The 22,636-nt window shown below is 45.8% G+C and overlaps 1 protein-coding gene across 1 annotated transcript in view; it reads left to right on the forward strand.

Moving 5' to 3' along the window:
- Positions 1 to 22,636, forward strand: part of shroom3 (shroom family member 3) — a 646,471-nt gene that overhangs the window by 281,196 nt on the left and 342,639 nt on the right. Inside the window, exon 2 of the mRNA XM_085964404.1 lies at positions 21,147 to 21,301. Coding sequence (XP_085820530.1) covers positions 21,147 to 21,301 — 155 coding nt within the window. The remainder of the gene's footprint in view (positions 1 to 21,146; positions 21,302 to 22,636) is intronic.

A 22,636-nucleotide genomic window follows, 5' to 3' on the forward strand; every position in this document is an offset into this window, starting at 1 on the left:
GATGATTACAGGTAATCTTTCTAACTGCCCTTTATCACACCTCGGCAGAGAGATAATCACAACAATCAAAGGTGTGAATAGTGTCCAAACAGGTCAGTCAGGAAAACATTACATCAAAGAACAATGAGGTGGGGTCACAAGGGGTCAAATGTTGCAGATGCTGGGGTCTGTATGAAAAACAAAAAACTATTTTTTTGCTGGAAATCACAGCAGGTCCGGCCGCATCTGTGTAGAGAGAACAAACCAACGACGACTCGAGTCTGGATGACTCTACGTCAGGTGGGGTTACATGTAGCGTGATATGAACCCAAGATCCCGGTTGAGGCCGTCCTCATGAGTGTGGAACTTGGCTATCAGTTTCTGCTCGACGATTTTGCGTTGTCGTGTGTCTCGAAGGCCGCCTTGGAGAATGCTTACCCGAAGATCGGAGGCCGAATGTCCTTGACTGCTGAAGTGTTCCCCGACTGGGAGGGAACACTCCTGCCTGGCGATTGTTGTGTGGTGTCCGTTCATCCGTTGTCGCAGTGTCTGCATGGTTTTGCCGATGTACCGTGCTCCGGGGCATCCTTTCCTGCAACGTATGAGGTAGACAATGTTGGCCGAGTCACATGAGTATGTACCATGTACCTGGTGGGTGGTGTCCTCGTGTGATGATGGTATCTGTGTTGATGATCTGGCATGCCTTGCAGAGGTTGCCGTGGCAGGGTTGTGTGATGTCGTGGTCGCTGTTCTCCTGAAGGCTGGGTAATTTGCTGCGAACGATGGTCTGTTTGAGGTTAGGCGGCTGTTTGAAGGCGAGTAGTGGAGGTGTGGGGATGGCCTTAGTGAGGTGTTCGTCGTCATCGATGACATGTTGAAGGCTGCGAAGAACATGGCGTAGTTTCTCCGCTCCGGGGAAGTACTGGACGACGACGGGTACTCTGTTGGTTGTGTCCCGTGTTTGTCTTCTGAGGAGGTCTATGCGATTTTTCACTGTGGCCCGTCGGAACTGTCGATCGACGAGTCGAGCGTCTTTCAGCGTCTGTAGGTGTCCATCGCGTTCCTCCTTGTCTGAGCAGATCCTGTGTATTCGCAGGGCTTGTCCATAGGGGATGGCTTCTTTAACGTGGTTAGGGTGGAAGCTGGAGAAGTGGAGCATCGTGAGGTTGTCCGTGGGCTTGTGGTAGAGTGAAGTGCTGAGGTGTCCGTTTTTGATGGAGATTCATGTGTCCAAGAATGAAACTGATTCTGAGGAGTAGTCCATGGTGAGTTTGATGGTGCGATGGAACTTGTTGATGTTATCGTGTAGCCTGTTCAGTGATTCTTCGCCGTGGGTCCATAGGAAGAAAATGTCGTCGATGTATCTGGTGTATAGCGTTGGTTGGAGGTCCTGTGCAGCGAAGAAGTCTTGCTCGAACTTATCACACATGAGGACACCACCCACCAGGTACATGGTACATACTCATGTGACTCGGCCAATGTTGTCTACCTCATACGTTGCAGGAAAGGATGCCCCGGAGCATGGTACATCGGCGAAACCATGCAGACACTGCGACAATGGATGAACAGACACCGCACAACAATCGCCAGGCAGGAGTGTTCCCTCCCAGTCGGGGAACACTTCAGCAGTCAAGGACATTCGGCCTCCGATCTTCGGGTAAGCATTCTCCAAGGCGGCCTTCGAGACACACGACAACGCAAAATTGTCGAGCAGAAACTGATAGCCAAGTTCCGCACTCATGAGGACGGCCTCAACCGGGATCTTGGGTTCATGTCACGCTACATGTAACCCCATCTGATGTACAGTCATCCAGACTCGAGTCGTCGTTGGTTTGTTCTCTCTACACAGATGCGGCCGGACCTGCTGTGATTTCCAGCAAAAAAATAGTTTTTTGTTTGTGTTTTGTTTTTCATACAGACCCCAGCATCTGCAACATTTGACCCCTTGTGACCCCACCTCATTGTTCTTTGATGTAATGTTTTCCTGACTGACCTGTTTGGACACCATTCACACCTTTGATTGCTGTGATTATCTCTCTGCCGAGTTGTGATAAAGGGCAGTTAGAAAGATTACCTGTAATCATCTGGCAGTATTCTCTGACTATATATGCTGTGCCTATATGCATCTCTCCACCCCAGTCCAACACCGGCATCTCCACATCATAGGTTAAAGAGGTAGGCTTTAAGGAGCGTCATAAAGGAAGAAAAGGATATAGAGAGGCGGAGAGGTTTAGGGAGGGAATTCCAGAGCTTCGTGCCTTGGCAGCTGAAAGCACGGCTGCCAATGGTGGAACAATTATAATTGGGGATGCACAAGAGGCCAGAATTAGAGGAGCGCAGATATCTCAGAGGGTTGTAGGGCTGGAGGAGGTTACAGAGATAGGGAGGGGCAAGGCCATGAGGCATTTGTAAACCAGGATGGGAATTTTATAATTGATGTGTTGCTAAACCAGAAGCCAATGTAGGTCAGCGAGCACAGGGGTCAAGGGTGAACGGGGCTTGGTGCAAGTTAGCATACGGACAGCAGAGTTTTGGATGAGCTTAAGTTTATGGAGGGTGGAAGATGGGATGCCGGTCAGGAGTGCATTGGAATAGTCAAGCCTAGAGATAACAAAGGCTTGGATGAGGGTTTCAGCAGCAGATGAGCTGAGGCAGGGGTGGAGTTGGGCGATGTTACGAAGGTGGAAATAGGCAGCGTTAGTAATGGCACGGATATGTGGTCAGAAGCTCATCTCGGGTTCAAATATAACACAAAGGTTCCGAACAGTCTGGTTCAGCCTCAGACAGTTGCCAAGGAGAGGGATGGAGTTGGTAGCTAGCGAACGGAGTTTATGGCGGGGACTGAAGACAATGGCTTCGGTCTTCCCAATATTTAGTTGAAGGAAATTTCTGCTCATCCACGACTGGATGTCGGACAAGCAGTCTGACTATTTAGAGACAGTGGAAGGGTTGAGAGAGATGGTGGTGAGGTACAGCTGGGTGTCGTCAGTGTACTTGTGGAACCTGACATCGTGTTTTTGGATGATGTCGTCGGGGGCAGCATGTAGATGAGAAATAGGAGGGAGCCAAGGATAGATCTTTGGGTGACACCAGAGGTAATGGTGTGGGAGTGGGATGAGAAGCCATTGCAGGTGATTCTCTGGCTACGACTGGATAGATAAGAATGGAACCATGCGAGTGACTTGCCACCCAAAATAACAACAGAAAATGCTGGAAATACTCAGCAGGCCAGGCAGCATCCGTGGAGAGAGAAACAGAGTTAACGTTTACGGTCTGGGAGGAGAGGTGTTGGAGGAGAATGGTGTGGTCAACTGTGTCAAACGTTGTAGACAGGTCGAGAAGGACGAGGAGGGATAGTTTACTTGGGGTTATCTTTGTACTTCAGGATAATCCTGGAATAGTGAGCAGTTTTGGCAGAGGAGAGCAGGACACGATAGTGCTTTCCGTGGTCCAGCCGGATCTGGTGATGACTGGCTAAAGCAGTTGTCTGCCATATACGTTCAAATCTGTGCCCCTTGAACTTAAAGGAGTGGAGATGGGGACCATACTGGGGGAACAACCATGGTGAGAGAGAGTAATGGTTTTAACCAGACCTCATTTTAAAGTTTAAAATATGAAACAAATTCATTAAGCAAACTATGAACAAGTAAGTAATCTCAATGATATAATAGTTAAACATACTTACAGTAGTCTTTTACCTAACTCCCAGTGTAGAAAAATAATTTAAAAATTATAACTAAGAATTAAATGAATCTTCTGTAAATGACTAACCTCCAGGAATATGAACCTGTCTCTTGAGGTTTTCCAAATAGCTACTCACATGAGGTTTTCCAACTGCCCTTATTCAAACAGTATTGTCTCTTAATATCCCAGCAAAGTGTTACCAGGACATCCTGGAATTTGAATATCTGACCCCTCAAATTCAAAAGAGAACTATTAGTAAAATTCAAACTGAGCTAATCATGGTCTCTCTATATTTAAATATTGAGAGTTAGATTCCCTCTCAAGCTTCTGAGGAGACCACAACAACCTCGCAACACTGTCTTATGCAGGACTGGGGCAAAATCCAGGCTCTTCTAGCTTGTTGTTAAACTCCTGGCACAACGACGGAGTTGTAAAGGGACAACCACAAACTTCAGGTTGGCAAAAATACATAATTTTTGTCACAGAGCTAGACAATTAATCTGAGAGAAATAGAGCTGGATGAACAGAAATAAAATCAATGGACATTTTATAGTTTTTTTGAAACATTTTTTCCCTGTCTAGTCATTTTTTTAAGTAATATTCAGTTGTCTTGTTTGGTCTGTTATAGTGTCTGCAGTATGGGAACATGTTGGTCTTATGTTTGATAAATATATAGCTCTGGCGAAAAAGTGGTGTTGCACTGGTCCAGAGACTTCAACTAGAATTCCATTTTAATAGCTATTCTTGCAGCTTTAACAATTTATAGGAAGTCAAACGTATCCAGTTGTTGCCATGTTCATATACAGTGAATAATCTATACATTATTCTCTGTATACTTTGTAAAATCTGGCCAGAAAGCCTGTTTGGAAAAGCAAACTAGAGCATCACAGTGACTTAAAAAGCAATTTCCAGCTGCTACATCTTAGCCCTTAAGTGAAGTATTTAAGATCCTGTGGCGTTCCCCAAAGAAATCTGTAAATAGACGAACAACCCAATACAACATTTCTCAACAAAAGAAAGATGTGATATTCGAGCAAATGTTCATAATGTCAGTAAGTGCATTTGATCCAGGATTGAAAACAGACAATGGTTACCACCCAGATGAATATCCGTGATTAGACTGTGCAGGTGTGAGGGAGGTGGTCATACCTTAGAAATACAAAAGGACATTTAAACCTCTCTCCATGCTAATACAACAGGATTAGAGCCACTTAAAGTGCATTACACTGGAATTGATGGCAGATACTGTGCCGCACTAGCAAGGTCAAACAGGACTGAGAACAAACCTTTTTTATCAATAGACAGAAAAGATACATTGAAGGGTTTAAGTGATTGAAGCAGCTATTTTTCTGCTGGTGGTGGTGTCGTGTAGTTTTCGTCTTGGGATATTTTGGCAGCACGGTAAATGTACTGTATTCAAATGGTGAAGGACGAGGTGGGAAAGAAGGGTAGACTAAAGTGGAAAATATTGAAGAATGGACTCTGCTTGTAATCCTACAAAAGAAATCAGAATTGTGGAACATGCAATTCTTCTACACAATTAAGAAAATGTTATTGAGAAAAAGTTCCCAAATATTTCTACTTAAAGTGGTCTTTGATTTTTCATGTCTGTTTCCGACAAGGAATTGGTCCGATTCATTGAGATGGATAAGCAATTCATTAAGAATCTCCATATGGAGATATATTGATGAGGAATTCTGAAAGTGTAATTGCAATTGCCTGAAGTTGAGCATTTTAGGCTCACCTTCCAGTCGGGTCTTTGTAGAAACAGAGATGTGGCTTCTGGGTCTGTTCTTAAACTTCAGCAAAAACAAGCTACTATAATACAAATATTATCAACATGTTCAGTATGTGGAGTATTTGTTGAGTTTATTTGAATCCAAAATATTACTCATCAATTGTGACAGCATCGTATTGTATCTGTTTAATGCATATCAACCTTGTTTTGTATCTAAACATTAAGACTGCTGAATACCAATATGTTGATAATATTTGTATTATGGTAGCTTGTTTTCACTCAAATTTAAGGAACAGACCCAGAAGCAGCAGTAATGTTCTTCTATAAAGAGTGGAAAGTGAAATACTTTCCACTCTCTAGCAACATGGCTGCAATCACACACTCTGAATTCCTCATCAATATATGGCAATCTGGTGACAAAGCTGGTTAGTGTTTGATGCAGCAGGTCTTAATAGAAGCATTTCTGCTTTTTGTTTTTGCTTCCTCTGTACTGGACAACTTCCATAAATGAGAGAGTGGGTCAGTAATCTGTGCCCAAGCCCCTGATAGTGCAGCTACATACTGGCTACAAGAATGACCTGGGTTGATTGATTCTTGGATTTTCCCTTCCTCTCTAATGAGTCAGCTGAAATTGGAAATACATGGGAATAGCAGTCAGGAAGCTTACAACTGATCACTGAATGCTAGTGTTGGCACACTAGTGCACGGTCTGTCTCGGAGGTATACCTCCACAGTGCAATGTACCAGTGATTTTGCACAGTGGATTCTGATTTGGTCCAATACCATTAGCTCAAGAATCTCTGTCAACATTGAGCTGGTACAGTGAATTCCCCATATGCCCATCTCTTCATGTCTGAGAGAGTTTTCTTTGAACCTCTGACATTTTGCCTCCAATGCTAATTAGCCAAGACCTCTATACAACAGAGTCTTTCGAAATACAGCAGGGCCTTGTATTTGTTTGAAATACCATTCTGATATTAATCCTCAAGCCTCTATCTATTTATAGAGGAAATCCAAAACAGCACAGTCACGGGCCTGTTGCAGTGGGTTTCTGTTTGCAAGTGAATAATCCAGGAATTATTACCAAGTAATTAAACCTACATCATTTTATAAATGTAGCCCTGGTGCAATATTAAATATTTCTTGTGTTATCAAGATGAACTTCACTGTGGTGCATTCGCTAAGCCGTTGTGGTGTTTGCTGAAGATCAGCTGCCAGTCACTTTGAATGGTGATATGTACGCATTTGTTTCACCAATACTCTTATCTTTTCTTCCTTCCTCTCCTAAAAGCGCTGACTCATACTTTGGTATAGTTTAATGAATGTCAGCAGCCCTCCGTTACCTTGTTCAGATGATCATACTTCAAGGGCAGCACAATCCTTTCCTTACCTGGCACTCATACACAGGACCTTCCAGGAAGAGTCAGTGGATAACAATCGGGCAGGATAATCTGGGCTGATAATTCTTCAATCACTAGCCTGCCACTCTGCCTGATTTGGCATCCTCCATGCTAGGCAATAAACATGACATTTCTGCTCTATGGTTCATCATTACACTGTGTAATGTAAAGCCAGAGCTTTCAGGGAGCCGATACATATGTACCTTTATGATTTACTTTTTACACTGGCTTTCAGGTGTGGTCTGACAAAGTGAAAGGATGTTTAAGGTAAAAGATAACTGGTCTGCCTGTCTGCACTTTGCCTCTTCCTTTATCCTCAGCCTTTCTCACTTGCCACTCTGTGATCAGTAGCTAGTAGGTGCTAGAGAACACTATGCAGTGACTACTCTGTTTTTCCTTCCATGTGGATGAGTACGTTGCATTAACTTAGTGCCTCACCTTGGCAGCATGAGTGCGATGGGGTAGTAAGGCACCCCAATTTAGTGTCCAAGATAAGCACCCAATAGCGAATCTCAAGCGAATAAACAACAACAGATAATCTGTTTTCGTGAGGTTGTTTGAGGGATAAATATTGGCCAGGACACTGGGGAGAACTCCCCTGCTCTGCTTCGAATAGCGCCGTGTGATGTTTTACGTCCACCTGAGAGAGCAGACGGGGCTTCCATTTAACGTCTCATTGAAAGATGGCACCTCTGACAGGGAGTACTGCACTAAGTGTCAGCGTAGATTATGTGCTCAAACCTCTGGAATGGGGCTTTGAACATACAACCTACTGAATCTGAGATGAGAGTGTTAGCACTGATCCCTAAGGTAATGATGACATATTTGAAGGCCCGAGAAGGGATAAGGGAGACTTAAAAATGGGAAATAGTTGGGTAGATGTAGCAATCAAGGCTGAGGGGTGGGCGGTGGGGGGAATGATGATGGCAGTTTAAAAAGGAAGAGTGACAGAGCTGGATGAAGTGGAGCCATTGACTATGTCAGTGAGCATTGGACAAAGAGAGATGGTTGTGTGGTGAGGAATTCATCATGAGGGGATTTAGAGTGTAGGAGCTGGGTCTCATTGAAGCAATAAGCTGAGTGATAGCAGGGTGGGAGATGGGGAGAAGCTATTAAAGTGATTTATAGGGTGTTTTTGTTAATCCACTGTCCTACAATAGTTTTAAGTTCTCAGTACCATAGCCCAGAATGGTTGAAGTTGAAGACCAATCAAAACTGTGCTGCTGACTTTCTTGCAACCTATTGAACACAGACAGATGAAACAGTGCAGGATTTCAATGGTGGAGCTGGAGTCATTGTGATAAGCACGGTTTGTAATTTTAAATTTATTTTTATCAAAATAATTACAAAGTATTTACTGCACAGAAACAGGCCATTCTGCCCAACAGGTCCATGTTGGTGTTTATGCTCCACGTGAGCCTCCTCACACCCTTCTTCATCGCACCCCATCAACATATCCTTCTACTCCTTTCTCCCTTGTACGCTTATCTAGCTTCTCCTTAAATGCATTTATACTATTTACCTCAACTACTTCTTGTGGTAGCAAGTTCCACATTCTCACCACTCTCTGGGTAACGATAATGGTTATATTTATGGCCCCTAATCTTGGTCTCATCTGCAAGTGGAAACATCTTCTCTATGTTTAGGTGTTCAACATTCTTAACTATCTAATCATAACCAGAGAATCACCTGCAAAGGCTTCTCTTCCTGCTCCCGCATCGTTACCTCTGGTGTCCCCCAAGGATCTATCCTTGGCCCCCTCCTATTTCTCATCTACATGTTGCCCTTTGGCGACATCATCTGAAAGCACAGCGTCAGTTTCCACATATACACTGACGACACCCAGCTCTATCTCACTACCTTTTCTCTCGACCCCTCCATGGTCTCTAAATTGTCAGACTGCTTGTCTGACATACAGTTCTGGATGAGCAAAGATTTTCTCCAATTAAATATTGAGAAGACCGAAGCCATTGTTTTTAGTCCCCACCACAAACTCCGTTCCCTCGGCACTGACTCCATCGTTCTCCCTAGCATCTGTCTGAGGCTGAAAGAGACTGTTCGCAACCTTGATGTCATATTTGACCCTGAAATGAGCTTCCAACCACATATCCGCAGCATAACAAAGACCGCCTACTTCCACCTCCGTAACATCGCCCGTCTCCGCTCTTGCTTGAGCTCATCCGCTGCTGAAACCCTCATCCATACCTTTGTTACCTCTAGACTTGACTATTCCAACGTACTCCTGGCTGGCCTCCCACATTCCACCCTACGTAAACTTGAGGTCATCCAAAACTCAGCGACCTGTGTCATAATTCGCACCAAGTCTCGTTTCCCCATCTCCCCTGTGCTCGCTGACCTACATTGGCTCCCGATTAAGCAGCGCCTCGATTTCAAAATTCTCATCCTTGTTTTCAAATCCCTCCATGGCCTCGCCCCTCCCTATCTCTGTAATCTGCTTCAGCCCCACAACCACCCGAGACATCTGCACTCCTCTAATTCTACCCTCTTGAGCATCCCTAATTATAATCGCTCAACCTCATAGAGTCAGAGTTATACAGCACAGAAAGAGGCCCTACAGCCCATCGTGTCCACGCCAGCCATCAAGCCCTGTCTATTCTAATCCCATTTTCCAGCACTTGGTCCATAGCCTTGTATGCTATGGCGTTTCAGGTGCTCATCTAAATGCTTCTTGAATGTTGTGAGGGTTCCTGCCTCTTCCACCCTTTCAGGCAGAGAGTTCCAGATTCCAACCACCCTCTGGGTGAAAAAGTATTTCCTCAAATCCCCTCTAAACCTGCTGCCCCTTACCTTGAAACTATACCCCCTGGTTATTGACCCCTCTACTAAGGGGAAAAGTTCCTTTCTATCTACCCTATCCATGCCCCTCATAATTTTGTACACCTCAATCAGGTCCCCCTTCAGCCTTCTCTGCTCTAAGGAAAACAACCCCAGCCTGTCCAGTCTCTCTTCATAGCTGCAGCGCTCCAGCCCAGGTAACGTCCTGGTGAATCTCCTCTGCACCCTCTCCAACAATCACATCCCTCCTATAGTGTGGCGACCAAAACTGCACACAGTATTCCAGCTGTGGCCTCACTAGCGTTTTGTACAGTTCCATCATAACCTCCCTGCTCTTATATTCTATGCCTTGGCTAATGAAGGCAAGTATCCCATATGCCTTTTTAACCACCTTATCTACCTGTCCTGCTGCCTTCAGGGATCTATGTACATGCACACCAAGGTCCCTCTGATCCTCTGTCCTTCCTAGGATCCTACCATTCATTGCCTTGTTAGCCCTCCCAAAATGCATCACCTCACACTTTTCAGGGTTAAATTCCATTTGCCACTGTTCTGCCCATCTAACCAACCCATCTATATCGTCCTGTAGCCTGAGGCTTCCCTCCTCGCTATTTACCACTCCACTAATTTTCGTGTCATCTGCGAACTTACTGATCATACCTCCTACATTCATATCTAAATCATTAATGTACACTACAAACAGCAAGGGACCCAGCACCGATCCCTGCGGTACACCACTGGACACAGGCTTCCAGTCACAAAAACAACCTTCGACCATCACCCTCTGCCTCCTGCCACTAAGCCAATTTTGGATCCAATGTGCCAAATTGCCCTGGATCCCATGGGCTCTTACCTTCTTGACCAGTCTCCCATGCGGGACTTTGTCAAAAGCCTTATTGAAGTCTATGTAGACTACATCAACTGCACTAACCTCATCCACACACCTAGTCACCCCCTCAAAAAAATTCAATCAAATTGGTTAGACATGATCTCCCCCTGACAAAGCCATGCTGACTATCCTTGATTAATCCTTGCCTTGAAAGGGATTATTACTAGTCCTAGCCCCTTTCGGGCTACCCCAGATCAGGCATATTCCCCAGACGTTCACTTTCAACTGAAAGACTCCCACTGCTCTGATGTGGATTTTCCTACAAGTAGCTGATCCCAGTCCACTTTGGCCAGATCCTGCCTTATCATATTAAAATCGGCCTTCCCCCAATTTAGAACCTTTATTTCCGGTCCATCTTTGTCCTTTTCCATGACTACCTTAAATCTCACCGAATTATGGACACTGTCACCAAAATGCTCTCCTACTGACACTTCTACCACTTGCCCGGCTACATTCCCTAAAATTAGGTCCAGTACCGCCTCCTCTCTTGTAGGACTTTCTACATGCTGGCTCAAAAAGTTCTCCTGGATGCACTTGAAGAATTCTGCACCCTCTAAGCCTTTCACACTCTGACTATCCCAGTTACTATTGGGGAAGTTGAAATCCCCTACTATTATTACCCTATTATTTCTACACTTCTCTGAGATTTGCCTACATATCTGTTCCTCTATCTCCCCCTGACTGTTTGGGGGCCTATAGTACACTCCCAGCAAAGTGCTTGCCCCCTTTTTGTTTTTAAGTTCTACCCACATGGCCTCATTAGAGGAACCTGCTAAGATATCACCCCTCCTTACTGCAGTAATTGACTCCTTGATTAATATTGCGACACCCCCTCCTCTTTTACACCCCCCTCTGTCTTGCCTGAAGGTTCTATACCCTGGAATATTGAGCTGCAAGTCCTGCCCCTCCCTCAACCATGTCTCTGTGATAGCAACAATATCATACTCCCATGTGTTCATCAACACCTTCAATTCATCTGCCTTACTCGCAAGACTCCTTGCATTAAAATAAATGCCATCCAGCTTTGCCATACTCCCTTGTGCCGTTATATATTTGCTCTGCCTTCCAGGCTGACTTGTTTTTTCCTCTATGCTATGCATCACCCCCTACTATAGCTCCACTTCATATCCCATCCCCTTGCCAAGTTAATTTAAACCCGCTCCCAACAGTACTAGCAAACCTCCCCGCAAGGATGTTGGTCCCATTCCGGTTTAGGTGCAACCCGTCCAACTTGTACAGGTCCCACCTTCCCCAGAAGCAGACCCAGTGATCCAGGAAACTAAAGCCCTCCCTCCTGCACCAACTCTAGCCACGCATTCATCTGCTCTATCCTCCTATTCCTATACTCACTAGCACCTTTGGTGGCCGTGCCTTCTGTTGCCTAGGCCCTAAGCTCTGGAATTCCCTGCCTAAACCTCTCCGCCTCGCTACCTCTCTTTCCTCCTTTAAGGCACTCCTTAAAATCTACCTCTTTGGCCAAGCTTTTGGTCACCTGCCCTGATTTATCCTTATGTGGCTCGATGTCAAATTTTTTGTCTTAAAATACTCCTGTGCAGCGCCTTGGGATGTTTTACTACGTTAAAGGTGCTATATAAATACAAGTTGTTGTTGTTGTTATGAGGGGTTTTGATCGAGCAAGTAGGGAGAAACTGTTTCCTCTGGCAAGTAACCAGAGATCATAGATTTAAGATAATTGGCAAAAGAACTAGAGGGGAAATGAGGAGAAATTATTTCACACAGTGGGTTTTGCTGATCTGGATTTGCCACTCAGAATTATGGACTTTGACCAACGGAAATTGGCTATCGCAATTTAAGTCTGGAGCTCTTCCCCGACCCCCACCCAACATTTTCCATTCGACCCTATCTGACTTTCCAAATTAATATACATTTTTTTGTACCTTGGATGCATATAAAGACAGCAAGAATTCACAGCAGGAAGTGAGGTGGCAGGTGATTGCTGTCCCATTAGGTAGATAAGAGAAGGTTGATTAGGCTGTGTAGGTATTAAAATGGATTTAATTGGTGATAGCAACAGTGGAATCACAAAGGCCGCGATTTTGCTAAGCTCGGCGGGTCCGTGGCAGGCAACGTCGATATGGGTCCCGACCCCGCTGCTCGATCCCGGCCTCTGAAATGAATTTACATTGATTGGGCTTGTTAAGCCCGCCTAGCTCGTTTCCCGGCCAATTAGAGGAAGTGGGTCTGGTGACGTCATTTGATGACACGTCATCAGCCGGTTTCCTTAAAGGGACCATGGCCAAATTTATTTTGACATTTGTGATGTCAGTGTTCTACAGCATTGAGGTGCTGCAAATACTGACGAGCACTGCAGAGGTGCACGGCTGCACCCAGGCTCTCCCATGACCCCCTCCATATGCTTATGGAGGGAGTCACAGCATGTAGGGAGGTCCTCTTCCATTCCCATGGACAGATGAAACCTCCCCAGGAGACCAACACAGCCTGTTTGCACATTGCAGAGTAGGGCACAAGCAGGGATGTAGGAGGACCTGGGTACAGTGCCACAAACTTTTCAATGATCTCAGTAGATCACGAAAGGTTAGTACAAAGCCACACTCAACCTCATCCTGCTGTGCCTCTCATCACATCCCCATCACTCTGCCTTCCCTTACCTACTCCTGCACATCCTTACTCACACCAGCTTACCTTGGACCTCCACCCATCCCACTCTCTATCTATATTATCACATCCCCATCTCACTAGCCACCCCTCACACTCACCCTCATCCTAGCGCAATCATACCAACTAACAACACACAAGGGTTGGCACTTGGGTGTTTTATGCAATGTTCATGTAAAGTTTCTGTTAATGTGCTGTCATGCATTGAAATCTTTATTTTCAGCACTTTGCTTTCTTGGACAGATTTGTGTGCACCTTTGGAAGTGGCTTAGTGATTTGCAGTGAATGGTGAGACATGACGTTACCCCCCCCCCCCCGCAATGGTAATAAGTGTGAAAGTAATGGCTTGGACATTGTAGGGATGCTTTATGGTGTTGGTGTGGGGTGGTGCCAATCTGGCGCATCATGTGGCAGCCAGGGTGTGCAACGTCAAGTGAGGTAAATCTGACCATGATGAGACCATCCCTGGCATCCTGGGCAGCAATGTGCTCGGGTGCTGATGCCCTCTATCCTGTGCAGCAGCAGTTGATTGCGGAGAAGTTTGGTGTTGGGGCTGATCGTGGTGGGATTCTGAGGACCAAGGTGGGAGAGTATAAAGGGCAGCCATGCTGATGGACTAGATGGCAGGTGAAGTAGAGATGACAGAAGCGATCTGTCACTGGTGAGAGAGGTAATGAGGTGAGACTGAATGGAGACTTGTATAAAGATCAGCATGGTGAATCTGTTGCGGAAATGCAGTGAGGAGGTGGGAGCTTTTACTTGACATTTGAAGCTGTCAACTCATCAGCTGATCCAATGACCACTGACCTCCCGCCTCAGCTTCACAGACGTGGTCGAGCAACAGTGTGAAACCCATGGGCAACCTGTCAAATTCAAAAGGTCAGTTTAAAACCATTAAGTGGCTGTAAACAAGCCACTAATCATTTAAATTGGCTCCTCCGCCGCTGCGTGTCAGGTCTGCTCAGCGCTCATAGACCCGACATTTGGTAAAGGCGCATGGCAGCGGGTTCACTGCGGGGTTCCGACCCGCTGGGGGAAAAAAACGCTTTCCCACCCAGCCCACCCAGCCCACCAGCGATCGCACCCGCTGAACCCCCGGAAAATCTCGGCCAAGGAAATGTGATTGCAGTGAGTCTATCAACAACATGAAACCTAAATCATTTACATAGTCTACTCTACTTAAATCAACCATCTACCTTCGAGCAAATGGTATTGGAATGTCTACCTTCCTTTCACCTTCAACCAACAATTGGATCACTCATTTGGTTCTTGTGCTTTTCAAGTCACAGAATTCTTTGAGAACTTGCCTGGTACAGCGGAGATGAATTAGCTCACTGGTTTAAAGGTTAGAAACATCTTGTGCACAATTTAGTGGAAGCTCATATTATGCATAGTTAGGTATGCATTTAATGACTAATTGGCCATCACAAACTGAACTTTATTATCCATATCAGAATCTTTATGTACAGTATTGTATGTTCTATTATTTTAATCTGTTCTGTTGGCTTTAACAAGATGCTGTGAATTGGAATTCCATCATTCTTGTTGATGAATTTTGTGCTCATTAAGTTGAAGGATGTTAATGCTGGAAATAGAGCCCATTTGTACTTGGACACTCAGGCCTCGATTTTCCTGGAGCCGTCAGGCGGGGTTTCAGGTGTGTGGGGGGGGGGGGAAATCGCAAAAATAGGGGGCCGCGACCCCCCCGCCTGATTCCCCGCCCCGTCCGACTTTCGCCCCGGCGTTTCAATCAGACCCGCCCGCAGCAGGCGGGACTGGTCGTCGGGAGCCTAATCAGCAATAATTAGCATCTTTAATGCCATTTTCAGCCTTTCCCCACGTAAACCACGCCTGGTGGGAACACCGCTGATGAAACCTGCCGTGAACAATGTCTGCTTGCTTACTTTCAGCTGCAGGTCAATCAGGGAAGACGAGATTTAATCATACAGCATTTGTAGGTTGCAGGACCTTGTTGTTTGAGGCTTGGGGCAACTTGGTCAAGGCTTAGGCACAGCTGTGGAAGGTTGGAGGCTCTCACACTTCTCCAGTGTGAACTCCTGGGAAGCCCCTCTCACCACCCTCACTCAGCGCTTCCTCAACAGAGGCATCTGCCAGAAGCATGGGAGGGCTTTTGTTCCTTCCCTTCTTGGCATTAGAGGATCTCCAACAGCAGAGGTGACAGCAGCAGATCCAGCAACAACAGCAGCACCAGCAGCAGCAGGAGCGACAGGCTGCGGTTCACCCACCTGAGGCAGCACAGGCCAGAAGGGGCCAGCGCATGGAAGGCCGTCGATGCAGGAGATACCCCCCAAACAGGGTCTACAGACACAGGGTGAGCTACCTCAACATGACTGAGCAGCAGTGCCAAAGGCGGCTCCAACTTTTGCGAGAGGTAGTGACTGACATCTGCGCAATGCTGCAGCAAGACCTGGAGCCCAGAGCACCAGGTCGACACTCCTTACCATTGGCCATCAAAGTCACCACCGCACTCAGCTTTTTTGCCTCAGGCTCCTTCCAGGGATCAGCAGCAGACATCAGCGGCATCTCCCAGGCGGCCGCACACACTTGCATCACTCAGGTAACCGATGCCTTCTTTGCCCTCGCGCACAATCACATCCATTTCACCAGGGATCGCGCAAGTGTGAGGGCGCAAGCGCTTGGATTTGCTCAGCTGGCAGACTTTCCATGGGTGCAGGGCGTCGTTGACTGCACACATGTGGCCCTTAGGGTGCCCCATCGCAATCCAGGAGTTTTTGTCAACCACAAGGGCTTCCACTCCCTGAACGTTCAGCTGGTGTGTGACCACAAGAAGGAGATTTTTGCATGTTTGTGCCAAGTAGCCTGGCAGCTGCCATGACTCCCTCATACTGCGCCAGTCTAGTGTGCCTCCGCTATTCAGTCAACCAAACGAACTTCAGGGATGGCTACTTGGAGACAAGGGCTATCCCCTGCGGTCTTGGCTAATGACGCCGTTGGGGAGACCAGCCAACGAAGCTGAGGAGCGCTACAACTCCAGCCACATTTCCACCAGATGCATTATCGAGCAAACCATCGGATTGCTGAAGATGCGCTTCAGATGCCTTGATAGATCAGGTGGAGCCCTAAGTACTCAGCAGCCAGGGTCTCCAAAATCGTCGTGGTATGCTGTGTGCTTCACAACATGGCACAGCATCGTGGCTTGCAGATTCCGCAGGACCAAGAGGCTCCTCACAGAGCCGCCTCGGATGAGGATGATGCTGCGGATGATGCTGAGGAGGAGGAGGAGGAAGAGGAGGCCGGAAACGAGTATCCTGCAGAGGCCCATCAACCAGCGGCACCAGTGCACGAGAACATTGCTGGCCGGAATGCAAGGAACGCACTCATCCTGGCCAGATTTGCCTAGCCTGGTGCATCAAACACCGTAGCCTCGCTGCTTCTTACCTGACCATGGACAGTGGCCCATCCCTGCGCAATTCTACCTATTTGACCAGCTTGCTGACATCTGCAAGTAATCCTCATGGCCTCAATGTAAAATCCCCATTTGCCAAATGACAGACGCCACAACTGCAGCAGTTGCCATCAGATTTTTTATGTACAAGAAAGTGATGGCATTAAAAGTATATACAAAACTTTTCACCCAAGTGTCTACCCTTGTGATTAGTGGTGCTTTATTTTTCTCTTACGCGTGCTCCTACGTAGTGGTACCCCTGTGGCTTCAGCAGATGTGGAGGCCCCTTGCTCACTTTCCTGCTGCTCCTGTCTCGACACCTTTGGTGGGCGTCCTCTGGGATGGCGAGCCTGTGAGGGCTCGCCAGCAGTCTGCTGCTCCTGCGGCTGTGCAGGGGTTGAGACGCCTATCTCACTTGGGTGTGGACTCCGGCGGGGCTCTGACCGAGGGCTCTGAAGTGGCATGGAAGTGTGAGCGCGTGGAGAGGAGCCCCCACTCATGGGTCAGCTCCCCCTCAGCGCCTGCAAGTGGCTGGAGAGCACCTTGCTGCACATCAGGGGGGCCATGGGGACCTGCCTCTGCAGTGGAAGTCCTGCTCAGAAGGACTTCCATGAAGGTCTGGTTTCGGTGCTCAATAGATGCCCATCACTCCTCAAGAGATGTCATTCTATTCTGAGCACTCACCATGTTTTCCATACCCAGGAGCTCCTCCATGGCCGTAGCCTTCCTCTCCTCGGCCGTAGCCCTCCTCTCCTCAGCCGCAGACCTCCTCTCCTCGGCCGCAGCTCTCCTCTCCTCGGCGGTAGCCAGCCTTACCACGGAGGTTGCCCTCCTTTCCGTGGTGATGCGTTCATGCGCCAGAAACTCCAATAAGGCTCTGCTCATGTTCGCCATGGACTCCTCCATTCCCTCCACACTCGCAGCGACCCTGGAGACAAAACCTGCCAGAGACTTCTGCATCTGTGCATGGAGATCCATCACCTCTTCTCTTGCGGATGGACCCAGAGGCATAGGGTCGACATGCAGCTGAGCTGAGCTGGCAGAGGCCTGCGCCCTCCGACGAGGACTCTCCACTGCTGTCCCTGTCTCCACAATCTGCTGAGGCTCACTTGTGAGCTGTGAAACACCAGGTGACAACACTACTCTGTCCCGAAGGCCCCCCCGAGGTGTGAGTGTCTGCGCTGGTGCTGGCTGCGCTTACTTCTGCTGACGCTGCGCCCTCAGAGGTTGGAGCTTCCTCTGAGGAGTCTGGCTGCACAGCCTCTTCCTCCTCGACAGTAGGGACGGGGGCTCTGGATGGTCCTGTGGGGGAGATGTGATGCCAAGGTTACATGCACATTGGATTTTGCAGATGCTCATAAGTCCAAATGATGTAGCTTCAGAATTGTTACAGCGACTCATGCTATGTCAATGAGAGAGATGGAAAACTATTCTGTCACCAGCTTGCAGGCTTGCTCCTGTCTTTCCTTCCCCAGCTTCCGCAGCCACGTCAGCCCTGACAATCTCCATCACTCCTTCCTCCTAGGGGGTCAGGTGGGCTACTGAGGGTGGTCCTCCTCCAGTCCTGGCTCGCTCTCTCCTGTTGTGAGCTCTCTTTTCCTGCAATGAGGGAGGCAAGTGGAGTTTGAGTGAGAGTGCAGGAGTGAGTGTAGAGATTGCATAGCATAGATACTTAGAAGGAGACAAAGATGGTGTGAGGCTGCAAGACCAAGGGCCCTCCCTGTGTGTTGTCAGTTGTGTTCCAAGCATCAGAGTGAGAGGCAGTGTGAGGGCTGCATGGTAGAATAGTTATGTGAATGTGAGCATAGAGAGAGAGGGAATGGGTAAGGGTGCATGGATGTGACTGTGAAGTGGGGTGTGGAGGAAGAGATTGCTGAAGCTGAGTGCTGTTGGGGAAAGGCAATGGGGATCAGGTTGAGGGTGATGGAAACATTATACTTACTTTTCCTGTACGGTGAAGGTCATGGAATCTCTTCCTGCACTGCATCCAGGTTCTTCGCGTGACTCCCTGAGAGTTCACCTCTGCTGCCACCTCCATCCAAGCAGTCCTGGTCTCATTGGGAGGCCTCTTCCTCCCTGAGCTAGGGAAGAGGACCTCCCTGTGGGCCCTAACCCCATCTACTAATGTCTGCAGTGAGGTCTCATCAAATTTGGCGGCAGCTCGGGGTCTGCCACTGGCAGCAGCTGCTGCAGGCTCCTCTGCCATTCTGGACGGCTCGCTGGGAAGCCTGCAGAGGTTGAAAAGCTTGCTGTAGACTTTAAAAGCACCACGAATGATTGACATCATACTGTGGGGCTTTCTGACTGGAAATAGTCGATTAGCAAGGGTGCCCACACGCTGGAAATTAATTGGCCAATTGTGCGAAAATTGCATCCAGCTGGCTGACCCATTTAGATTCGTGTCAGAACCCGACATTCGGGGAACCCGACAATTCCCCGCACCTGCGGGAAAATCGGCCCCTCTGTCAGCTTCAAGCACTCCAACGTCACATGTATGATGAACCGGACTCAGAGTAAAGAGTAAAAATCTCCCTTTACTCTACATTAATAACATTCCTTAATGTCAACTCACAAGCGCAATGTTTCTATTTTTCACACCTGCAAATGGTGTGAAATTATAAAATTTAGCACCAAATTTTATGCTGAGGACCCATTCCCATTAGAAAGTGGATTTAAACTGCACAAATTCATTTTGCATAGAACCGCGACAGTCAGCAGAGAAAGGAGACTTCCATCTCATCGCCTTAAGCTAGATTTAAACCCAGTTCCTCGAGGTGAATCAAGTCCCTCTATTTTGTCCTTTTCTGCTGGAAAATGTATCTGTTTACTTATCCGTTCTTGGTGCACATCTGTATCTTGATCCCAAATGGGGTCAGACATGCGGTATTCCGCTACAGTATATTAATACTCTGCTCTATGATATTCATGCATCAAACTTAATTGAAGTTTTCAGGTCAGCTTATGTCAGATCTATAAAAGTGTTTGGCTTCACTTGAAACGAGCTGTGTTCATGGCTTGTCAGATCAGTAATGGAATAACATCAGTCTGGTGTAAGGTACTTACAGTAATTAATACTAGACATTTATTTAATTGTTCTCTGTTACAGTTCTGCTTTTAATTTCCGAAGTCCCTCCAACTACATTGTGAGGATTGAAGAAGGAATTTCTTTTGTGCCTTTCTCTTCAAAGCATTCCTGACCCATAAGTATAGTTAATTTGACTTGTTAAGAGTTTTTAGCAAGTTATACAATTTTTAGGCAATTGAAGCTGGCTATTTAGGAAACTTTAAATCTTCTAGGATTTGAAGCTATTATGTTTACTTAATTCTTCGGAAGGCCAATGCTACCCAGCCCTCTTGAAAGGGGCAGTGTATGATGCAGTCTCCGATTTCTCGGTGGGACCATTTTTCCTCCTTTAAATCTCAAAAAAGCTTTTAAGGATTCCTTTGTTATTCAGCATTGTATAGCGGGGGTACATTTTGTAGGATTAGGAGATCATTGTCTGGATTTCCACAGTGGGATATTAGTTGGTCTGTGGAGAGGGGCCAAAGGTTACAAGAGCTTTAAAGGAATCTGGTACCGGACTTTTTTCTGATTTTTGAGAAGTACCTCAACACCAGCGCTTATCTCATGTATGCAAATAACTAATTTATGGTTAAATTTATGCCTAATTTGGCATTTTTATTCCAATTCTGAGAAATCTTTAATCAGTCATTTCAAAGGGAAATTAGCAACATCTGTCCTCAATATGTCTGTCTGAAAATCAGGTTTAATTTGTGTTCTTTAGTACGGTTAATGATTGCTGAATTAATATTAACTTTTTTTTTAATCTTTGTTTTTGTGGATTGGACACCTAATAACCACGCAGAATCTTTGATCACTGAGCTTCTAGAATCAATTTTGAAATCTGAATTACTTAAATCAGTTTTCAGACGGCCATGCTCGATCAATCTGAGCACATGGAGATAACTAGTTGTTAGGGTTTTAACTCCATGACTAGATAGGAAAATTGTAAGTTGATCATGAGAAAAGATATACTGCATAGTTTTAATGATTTCAGAAATAAGTAGTTAAAATTCTTGAAAAAAATGGGCACTGCCTTCACAAACAATTAAAGTCAGCAATATTTTTGTGCTAAAACATAAAGAAAAAAAGAGAATTTGTTCATTAAAAAATGCACCGCAAATGGGTCAATGCTGCTTTTTATATCTAATTCTCCAGAACATTAGGCATTGACACAATTTTTGCACGTTGTTGAACAAGACACGCTGTGCACATCTTTAAAAGCTAGAAAAGGTGATTGTGCTCAAAATTCAAAGCTAAAGTAATTGTGCTCGTATAAGCCATTGAATGCAAAAAAGAACAAGACCTTTTTTCAGCAGCGTTTTCTGAATCACTAATTCTGTGCAGGTGGTGCCTGAAATACTACAGGATCGTGGCTTTCCTCATTACTGAGGGTCAAGGTTAAAAAGTGTGGTGGCATAGTTTAATTAGCAAAGCAACTTAAAGCCCTGCAGGAGGTCAACTGCAACCTTGATGGAAGAGTCCGAAGCTTAAGATGTTTTCCTCTAATTTAGTCTCTTATTTTTCTTTTGTAGATTGAGGAAGGAGGGAAAGCAGACTTGCTAACAAGCAAACTGCAGGTGGGGGATGAAGTGGTCAATATCAATGATGTGGAGCTGAGCGGCTACAGACAAGAGGCCATCACGCTGGTGAAAGGCTCCTACAAGACCCTGAAGCTGCTCATTCGCAGGTACGAGATGCTGAGGATACTGTCAAAAAACAACTAAAGTAAAAAAAAAATCTTGAAATCTGAAACAAAAACACATGTGCTGAAAAAACTCTGTAAAGGAAGGGAACATGTTGATGTTTTGGGCATAGCCCTTCATCAGAACCCTGAAATTTCAACACTTTCATTACTTGACTTGCTCGGTGTTTCCAGCATTTTTAATTTTTATTCCAGTAAAACCTCCGCCTATTGAAATCGTTAGAGTTCATCTGAGTGCGTTTCATCTGCTTCTGTATTTCAAGAACTGTTTTAAAAATTAGATACAATCTACTTCTTCGAATTATCTTCTGTGTAACTTAATCTCACAACATCCCTGAAACAGCGACAAAAAACTTAGCTCTCAGATTGACAAAGGAAAATTAAACTTCTCTGAATAGGATAGCTGGCAGTGCACTTTTTCTCTGGGTTCATATTTTTAATTCTATTTATTGATAACATTATTATATTTTGTTTATTACCAAAATGTGAGCAATGCTGGCGTAGCTACATTTATTACCCATTGCTCATTGCTCTGTAACTATTTGGGAATTGTTGTACAACTGAATGGCTCGCTAGGTCACTTCAGAGGGTATTAAGAGTCAACCGTGTAGTATGGACAAGAGTCATATGTAGATTATAAATCCTTTTAGTTTCTTAAACCATATTTCTTTGTAAGCTAGTTTATCTGCACAATTATAGGTTGGTTAAATTAAGTTTAAAAAATGGAAGTGTGTTTCATAGAGAAATCTAGTTCACAAATCCAAAATGTCCATGGTAATATTTGTTAAGTTGTTGACAGAATCAGTCATTTCCTTGATCAAAGCGCTCATTTAAAAAAATACTACACCAGAACAAATAAAGGCCTATCGACCAACCAATTTTAAAAAATGCAACCTTCTCCACCCTTTCTGGGTTACTACCATCACATCACCTCATTGTCAATCACCTGGAGTTTCTGTACATTGGGTTTCTATACCTGGAGTTTCTATACAAGGTTCCTCACCTTGATATTCCCCAGTGAGACAGCCACATTTTTGCATACCATATCCAACTACTGCCTGCCACTTTGCCTCACCCCATTCTATTTAGAGACCCCAGTTCTTGCCCCTTCCATGTTTGACTACCTAGTAAAGTTTTGCTGTAAAATATGTGGCGAATCACTCCTCTACAAGTCTATTGCTCTTAATGTGCAAAACAGAGTAATAAATAGTTACGGGAAAAAGTGGAGTTGTCATGCATTATAGCAAGCAAATGTGCACACACACACTCAACTGCCTGCCTACCCACCCACCAATCACCCCTTAACTTTCTAAATTCTAG

The sequence above is a fragment of the Somniosus microcephalus genome, chromosome 2, assembly GCF_052327205.1.
Source record: "Somniosus microcephalus isolate GS21.2 chromosome 2, FLI_Smic_1.0, whole genome shotgun sequence".
NCBI classification, from domain to species: domain Eukaryota; kingdom Metazoa; phylum Chordata; class Chondrichthyes; order Squaliformes; family Somniosidae; genus Somniosus; species Somniosus microcephalus.